The sequence below is a fragment of the Leptonotus elevatus genome, chromosome 17 (assembly GCF_054856555.1).
Source record: "Leptonotus elevatus isolate MCC_2025b chromosome 17, RoL_Lele_1.0, whole genome shotgun sequence".
Lineage (NCBI taxonomy): Eukaryota > Metazoa > Chordata > Actinopteri > Syngnathiformes > Syngnathidae > Leptonotus > Leptonotus elevatus.
The window spans coordinates 16,176,686-16,185,806 of NC_141255.1; the positions used below are offsets into that span (position 1 = coordinate 16,176,686).

Here is a 9,121-nt window from a genome sequence, read left to right on the forward strand (position 1 = left end):
GGCTGTTGCATATCTGTGGCCAATGCTCGCCCTTTAATCATCGTCACCGAGGAGGCGCACCAGACTTTACTCTTTAAACGAGAAGCTTAAACATTGTTTTTTCAATCTCAGAGAGTTTATTATGCGAGACTCACTTGCGTAAACTGTCTGACGACGAGCCTGTGACATTTGCTCTGGTTGTTCAGTTGAAGGAGCCAAAATGGAAAGAGGATGCACAAAAACAACAAAACAAAGATGAATTTTTATTACACACGCGAGTCTTGTATAGTTGTCTTAGGGATCCTCCGAACAAAACGTGACTGACAGGGAGTCCTTCAGCACGCTCAACCGTGACAGCAATCTGTCGTTCTTCCTTTCCACCTGTTTGTTGGGAGGTCCATCCCAGCATGCATTGTGCCAAAAAGCAGACATCGACATATTTCCCGGAAAGAAACCCGAGACTAAGAAAGCTTGGAGAAATCGAAGTAAGTATCGCTGTCATTTCCCTTGAGTACATTTGTAAGTTTCTAGATTTCGGATAAAATCCTGCAAAATCCTCACTACAACTGGTTCCATGTTGGAACCTTACGCAGCGATGCTCTCAAGTGTGTCATAATCAGTTTTTGTGTGCTGCGAGATAACTTTGCTGTCATACAACAAGATATTGTGTTCAAGTAATAATTTCCATAAAAGATGCACTTTATCAGCACACAGACCCTTCTGTCACTTTGCTGGACATCCTGAGGGCTGATCTGATTCCTTTGATTTTGATTTTAACAATCAACATTTTATGCAGCCATCTTTCAAGCTCTTGATTCAATTACACTCGGTACTTATTTACTTTTGTCTATCTTGTCATGATAAGTTCCGGAAACTTTTTCCTATCTAGGGCAGAGAAGGTCCCCATTGTTTACATGCCTGTGAGACTGTTGTATACTCTGTATGCGTTGCTGCTACATATGCGGTTAAGTTGGAGCTGTTCGTTTAGAATTGCCGTAACATCTATGCTAATTTCCATTAGCGCGTCCATGGTGTTAGCTAGTAAGCTAGCAGACTTCTGTTTGGCAGGTTATGAACATTTGAGCTTTTAGAAAAATGCTCTTATTTGTAGAACCATTTTTTTGTTTCCTTAAAGTGAAGTTGCACGATAGTCTCCCATTTCTTGACAGTGAGGGAGTGAGGATAGGGGCTAAGGAATTCTTTAAAACATGCGAGTTGCTAAGTTTAAGGGTGTTTTTAAAACTTGAAAGGTTTAAAAGTGTTTAGGAGGGGTACAACTACAAGATAATAATACAATAATCAAACTCTAACCAAACATTTTGTTTGTGTGTGTTGTTTTGTTTTTTTCAATCTTTGCGCTACGATTTTTTGTGCTTGAATACGTGCTGTCAAACAAAGCACCTCAGCATTTTATATGTGTGCGTGCCCACACTTACCGCTCATGTTTATGGCGGATACATGGTGTTCCACAAAACAAAGAGTTCCTTCAGGGTGAGCAGCAGGGTCCCTCCAGCCTCACAGCCAGGTACCCCTCTGCTGGCAGTGGCGCAACTTTTAATGAACACTAGAGAGCAGGAGGCCTCCACGGTGAGCGGCAAGCCCCCGAAAGGGCAGCCACATCTACACAACAAAATGGTTTCAAACTGAATTTCATGACGGTGAAAGAAAAATCTAAGTTCATTAGTTCACATGTGGACTACAGCGTACACTATGTAGACAAGGCACACACAGTGATATGGTAGCATTGTTGCTAACGCTAGCAAATATTTTTTATATTTAACACTTCTGTCATGTTTATGTGTCTTGCCAGTCTGCTGGGTCATGTTTTTCCTTCTCGCTCACATTTGCTGGTATTCTTCTGGGTGGGCGGAGTCCCCAGCTGCACACCTGAGAGTCATCTCAATCAGCTCAGTATTTAGGTAGCCTGGCAAGCCCCGCCCACTTTCTTGAAAGAGAAAATGGGTCCGGACAGGCGGCCATAGACAGAGATTCGACTCCGGCCGAAAACAGGCCGGCCCAATCAAAGCAACGTCGTCTTCGTCAAATTTTTCCCGCAACAACGACAAGTCATTCACTATTCTCTCTTTTCGGCCAGATGTTGGATTTTTACTTCAACGAGTCGCTTTTCTGATGTCACTCCGCTCTTCACTCATTGGTTCATTCCACTGTCTGTTAGCTCAGGTTAGTGTTGTGTCGTTCATGTACGTTTCGTTCAAAAAGAACAAATCTTTTTAGTGAACGTGAGTGAACGAATTCTCAGTTCATTTGAGCTCAGCCACGCTCATGTTGTCAATCTTCGCGAACGACCAATCAGCAGCCGGCATCAGACACGGACGGGGGAACGTACTCCCATGCTATTGGCGTTAGCCAACGCGAATTAGCGAGTGAACGAGTCAGTGAGTAAACGTGTTGCCAATTCTGGTTCAGGAATGGTTCAGTGAGTGAAAGTTGTTTTGTTTTTGATAGAAACACACTCATGACAACAAATATAGCAACATAACATTAACTGCGTGTTTTATTTGTTATTTTTATTTTTTTACGTCCGTGCCGGCGGGGGGCAAGGGGGGTTGCGTAGACGAACGATTCGATGAATGAATCTTTTGAATGGTTCTTTTTAATGAACTGCTTCTAAAGATTCAGTTCACTTAAAAGAACTGTCATGCCCATCACTAGCTCGGGTTTGCCCCGCCAAAGAAATGCGACTGATAGGACGGTTGACCAGACTCACTCTCCGGCAATTCCGACTGTCCTGAGACAACTATTATGAGTTTTGCCTTTTGTTAAATCTTACTAGTAATTTGGCCTTTTTACATCCGACGCCATCATTCAGCTGGGACTCCGTCCAGCCGTTTGGTTTAGTTTGGATTTCCCCTTGTGCTTTTCTACTACACTGTTGTTATTGCCTTTGGTGCTCCTTTTATTCCGTTTTGGTTGTACTTTTAATTGCATTATCCTCGCATACTCATCGTTCTGTTTTTGTTATTAAATGATTGCTTCCAACTTACCTGCTGGCCTCCCAGTCTGCTTTGGAGTCCAGTTAATTAGTTCACACCCGCAACAACTTATTCTACAAATATATATATTTACTTCATGTGTGCTTCACTAATATTGTCCGATAAAGCCGCATTACTCACCACAATCTTCATTTATACCTCACATAACAAAAGGATTTTAGTTAGAAATGAACTTTTGGAAAATGCTGAGCTTGTGCTTCCTTTTTTCCTCAAAGTGATAGCACCAACTAGAGACCTGGCACGTATGTTACACACAATTTTTTTTAATCAATTTAAGTTTGAATATTAGATTGTATTTGTGTCCCTAAAAATTTTATTTTATTGGGGTTAAAAAGTATGATGTATTAAATAAAGAAAACAAGCTATATAATTAATATTGCTTCATTTAGAGTGCAATGCACCATAACCAACTGACAGAAAATAGAGGTGATTTTTTTATTATTATTATGGTCAGTGTAAATTTTATTTTGGCATCAAATTGAAATGAAAGAAATCAATAAATGTTTCTGTATATTTTTTTGCCTTAATTCCTGCTGGTATGCAAACTCATGCGTTTGAATGGCTGCGTGTCCTTAAAGCGGGGTCAGACGCATGAACACACAGACACGTACATAGAGAAACAAAGAAGCTAGTGTGAAGTGTAGTATCGCTGGCAGCGCTAGTGCGATCTCTCGTCTCATCTTTTCCTGTTCTCTGTGCTGCCGTCGCAGCTTGTGCAGCCTGTGTGGGTTGACACCCACCGGCCCATCTGCGCCCACCAAAGGCCTTCGGGGCCCCTGGAGTCCATCTGGCATCTTCCTCTTGTGTCTGGCGACTCGACACCTACGAGAGTCTCTTCAACTTGTCAGAGCTGCTTTGCACACTTGTGGTAATCGGCATACTTTTCATATAACATCATTGGATTTGGCCCCTATGATGTCACCTGGGTGAGCCTCCACCTCAACATTTAATTCCACACATGTAAGAAACAATAGGCTTTATTAAGTGCTAATGTTTAAATGATTGTGTTCCTCTAGATGTTAATAGATGTTGACTAAGTGTTGGAGGGACCATATGCCCACCCATCTCCACTTAATGAGGATTTCACAGTGAGAGTGGATGAGGCCTCATTGTCATCTGCAAATGTTCATTGAAGACAAGATGGCACTCATTTACATGCCAAAAAGCCAGTGAGACGTTAAGACAATGGGAGGATTAGTGGGGTTGGGTTTGTAAGTGCTCGGGCAGACTTGAGTTAATGAGTTCACTGAAGAGTCTTCATTACAAACATCAGTGCTGTAGAACTTTGATATCTCGTTCTGGTCAGGATTAGCATAGAGCCAGAGTAGGCTCATGTTCAACACGCCAGTTATGACTCTTTCCAATCACACGTCTCTTTAATAGCAGTGTGGTTTCTGGACCTAACTGCTGTGATGTCTCGACATAATCATGCTGGCCCTTGTGTCATGTGTACAAAAAAGAAAATTGGCCTTTGTACTTTGAAATAATCACACCAGCAGTTATTTCTGTACATAAAAGTGGGACTTTAATTGAAAATTTAGTATAAAAAAAATAGCAATATCCATCCTTTGAAGCCCCGAGTGGCAACAGAAGTTATCGAGGCCGTATGAAAACCACAACTGTTTTGCTTTGCAAACAACTCAAACTTCAACTTGAAATAACAGAAACCAGAAGGATTCAATCTCCAAAGTAGTTAAATAACATTCAAATAATTTCAAATTTAAGTAAACTTGTTTTATTCTGCTTTAACATCGACAAGTGTCAGTGCATCCTCATCTACAAAAAAAAAAAATGTCGATATGTAAAAAATAAATTAGGAATGCAAACTAAAGGCCAAGTTTTAAAGTGGGGGAGTTTAAGCATAGAAAATAAATAAAATAAATAACCACCGAATGTGGAATGTTTACATGTTTCCTTTACAAATAAATTAAATGCAAATGGGAAGGGGGGAAAAAATATACACACTGAAAGGAGGAAACACACTGTACAATATTTGCCAAAAAGAAAAACCCAACAACATAAGTTGATGAATATTGCATTGATTGTGCATTTCACACCCCAAAGGAGCCACTGAGAGAGGCCAGGGGTGGGGGCCATGAAGTGTCAAGCAGTGAGATGGCAGGAGGCAAAAGAGACGACACACCTCGCAACAGGCATGGCTGAACACAGCGGGAGATGGATAGAAAAGGCAGAGTGGGGTAGAGGTGTATGTGTGTGTTGACATGTTGTAGACATTCAGAAAAGACAGGATCCAGTTTCCAAAACACCTGTTCAGGCTATAGAGTGAGTGAGCAGCTTCGAAGAGTGATACACAGTCGCGCGTGTGTGTTTCAAGTATTCCATTCTCTCCTCTCTTATGCTCTCGCAGCCTCTCAGCTGGGGGCTACTTGGCTTGTCGGTGACGGAGGTCTCCATCACTGAGGTTGAATCCGAGAAAAAAAAACAGCCCTCCACTGAGGTTGAATCCGAAAAAAAAAAAAGCTTGAGATGAAAAGCCCCCAGAAAAGCAGCGTTCCAAAAAAAGGCACTCCAAAATGAAAACATTTTAAAACATTGAATTAAAAAAAAAAAAAGTTTCTCCAAAGCTCTATGAGAGCAGCCACATCTTAACAGGAAGGCCTTGCCAGGTGCATATACCAGCTACTAACAAAAACAAGTTCTTAACAGAGGGCCAGACGAGGAATAAACAGTGCTGGTAAGACCACCAAACAGCAAAATGTTCCCCTTTAGGAAACAACTTGTATTAACCTTAACAAACTGAACTGAACTGTGGGGGGAAATTAAGAGATGTTTGGGACCATTGAATAACCAACTGGGCTACAGGCTGCCATAACTCTTTGCAGCCTTGCCTTGTCCCCTTGTTCCCCCCCAGCAAGTCTTTAGAGTCCTTCGGACTTCTCAGAGGCTCCCCTTGCTTGAGGTTGTGCTCGATGACGAATCCATGGCAATGGTTCGCAGGCGGATGTCGCCGACAGCCGGCTCCTCGGGATTAGACTTGGGCGCCTCTGCCGTCGTCCTCATCCAGGGGTGGTCGCAGATCTGCTCCAGTGTGGGCCGGTCAGAGGGCCGCAGGGCCAGGCACCATTTGATCAGCTGCTGGCACTCTGTGGAATCAAGAGACGACATTAGGATGAGAAGCTCAAAGGGTGGCAATTCAGTTTCACTTAAATTGTGTTAAAATTATTCAATAACTACAAATAATGAGAGGCTGTTATGCAAGGCAAGTGCCTTGGCTCAATAAAACACTAGTAAAGACCGCTGTAAATTGTTCTTTTCACACGAGTTCATTCCAGATCCCCGTTAGTACTACATGGTGCAGCTAGGGGGCAACAGAGTCAATCTTTGCATGTGTGTTAGCGGCTGGGCTCACACTTACCGGCTGACACCCTCCTCCTGAAGTACACTTTCCCCCGGAGGATCTCCTCGTCCTGCTCAAAGGGGATATCTCCGCACACCATGTCGTAAAGCAGCACGCCGAGCGACCACACCGTGGCAGAGCGTCCGTGGTATCTGTGGAAGCGGATCCACTCTGGTGGGCTGTACACACGTGTACCTAAACACATCAAGAGAGGGTACATACAGCATTGAGTTTGGAGGTTGCACAAAAGGCACATTACGGTTGTTGTTTCTGGGTCATGGAAAAAAAATAAACACCTCCCTGTACAACCACAACAAAATGACTGCCCCCCCCCCCCTAAAAAAATCCCTCTCCATCACAACAGAGGAAACGTGATCCCATCATGTGACGCGCAGCTCGGGTTTCACAACACGTTACGTGGCACTCTACAAGACTGACTCACGCTGTTCGATTCCCGTACAGTATGATCCATGTGAATCATGCGTCATGCATTCGTCACAAACGTTCACGATTACATTTGAAATACATTAATGATGCGAGGAAAGCCCCCCCCACCCAAAATAATAATAATGCACCACTGCGTCACCAACTGGTGAACGCCTCCGCGACTGAAAATAGCACCGAGTGCATCAAGGGCAACGCAAGCCCCGGTCCGAAATGCCCAAAACAACACAGCAGCTTACCGTCAAAGTCGGTGTATACAGTGTCCTTGAGGATCGCCCCGGAGCCGAAGTCGATAAGCTTGAGCTCCCCGGTGCGGAGATCCACCAGCAGGTTTTCGTCCTTGATGTCCCGGTGCACGACCCCGCAGCTGTAGCAGTGCCGCACCGCCTCCAGGACTTGGCGGAAGAAACCCCGTGCCGCGTCCTCGTCCAGGGCGCCCTTCTCAGTTATGAAGTCGAACAGGTCCTTGACGAGCTCCGGCCTCTCCATAACCAGGAGCCAGCCGTCGGCGCGCTCGTAATAGTCCAGCAATTTGATAACTCCGCGAAAAGACGAGCTGACCTTCTTGAGGAGGAGGATTTCGAGCGGGACCATGCTTCCATTCTGAGACCAAAAATGAGGGAATCCATGATGAGTGCGGGGATTACACGCAGCCCGACCCTCCATTACACCAAAACAAACACTTACAATTGTGCCCCACTCGGTCACCCTTTCCTTCGCCACGTGTTTTATTGCCACCTAAAGTAAAAAAAGAAAACACATTTAGGAATAAGTCGCGTTCTAAAAAAGAAGTAAATCATCCATTTCTCCACTGCGTCCGCGACTCACGGGTGCCCCGTCAGAGAGCCTGCTGCCGGCGTACACGGTACCAAAGCCACCGCTCCCCAGCACGGAGCCCACCTGGTACACCTTCTCGAACGGCTCCTTCTCCACTTTGACTGTTTTGGGGGACATGTGGGCGAAGATTAGCTCTCCCAGAGTACTTCCACAACAGTCGGCCAGCAGTTAGCCGTTAACCTCTTTCAACTGCCCTCGCCCCTCCCCCTCCCCCCAACCGCCTTTACAACGGCTTTGACCAACAAGACGTTAAAGGTTACCTACCCGGCTGAAGCTGTATTTTCACTGGAAGGTGGTCCATGCTCGAAGGGTTGCAAATATGCGAAAATGAACCGAACTTTGACAGCAACATATTAGAAAAAGAAGGTGAAAAAAGAAAAGAAAAGCCGGTGGTGGTGATTCAGGGCAGCCAGATGAGGTTTTGAATACTACTGAAGAGACTTTAAAGGGTTCGGGCGCCGTCTAAATGGTGGTGTCGACCGTCTTGGGTCTATTCAGTCCAGCAGTGCGCCAACTCGGCCGCACCGCGCCCGTTAAATTCGCGTTACGACTGTAAAGTCGCACACCGGTGCCCGAAAACCAACATGAAAGCGGGTGGGAGTGAGGTCTCCAAACTCGAGATACCGCCACCAACAACAAAACTATGTTCCGAGGGGAAAAAACAAAACAAAAAGCAAGGGTAGTCTCCCGAATATTCTGGAATCGCACGCGAGTACAGAAGTTCAAACGTCCTCCACGTTGTGTTGATATCCTGAGAAGTTGCCGCTGTCTGAGCTTCGACGCGGTCTCCCAGAGCCAATATTTTGACGCGCAGTGGGAAGTTAAGTATTCCTCCGCCGCTAATACAGGGCGACCCTTTCGTTCAAATCGCGCTGATAAAACAACACCTTAAACAAAATACTTGTCCAAACACACGTTGCAAGCCAAATTTGGTTATTTAAACACAATTTTGGTCGAAAGGATTGTCTGAAAATCCATTTGCATCACGGTACTACTTTCTCATAGTACGAGACGCGCAATAATCTCTTGTCTGGGAGATTTGTGCTAGGTTCACTACAAGACTCTGAGGCGGCAACCAATCAAATGTCGTATATAAATACTCTCGTTTGGGAACTGGCCAATCAGGTAAAAGTTGTTGTAATAAAGCAGACATTTGAGTGCACGTGGCGGCAATTTTGGAATGCCCTCCCCTTTACTTGTACCCCCCACCCACCCTTATGCAGCTCTGCAGCAAGAGACAGACAGTCTGGTTGGAAAAGAAAAGCTCATTTTCTAGACAACCCATAGCCAATTACACATGAATATGTCGCCACTGTTCTTTGTTCAAGAGAGTGTGTATACCAAATGAACTGTACAGGATCAACACAAACTAGTCAATAATTGTCAGTTATCATAGTTACCACCTTAGAGGCGTGCAAATTTCTTCATTCAATCTTATGAATATTCAAATACAACCCATAAATCACCTTTTGCAACAGATTCAAGCCTG

The 9,121-nt window shown here is 44.5% G+C and overlaps 1 protein-coding gene across 1 annotated transcript; it reads right to left on the reverse strand.

The window, feature by feature from the left end:
• Positions 1–4,492: 4,492 nt before the first annotated feature.
• On the reverse strand, positions 4,493–8,433 carry LOC147160192 (serine/threonine-protein kinase pim-3-like). Its single transcript, XM_086060025.1, has 6 exons — positions 7,897–8,433; positions 7,624–7,733; positions 7,483–7,533; positions 7,035–7,398; positions 6,370–6,546; positions 4,493–6,097 (listed from the first exon to the last, which is right to left on the reverse strand). Exons 1-6 carry the CDS (start codon positions 7,982–7,984, stop codon positions 5,892–5,894), a joined length of 996 nt encoding a protein of 331 aa, XP_085916151.1. The 5' UTR covers positions 7,985–8,433; the 3' UTR covers positions 4,493–5,891.
• Between the last annotated feature and the right edge of the window lie 688 nt (positions 8,434–9,121).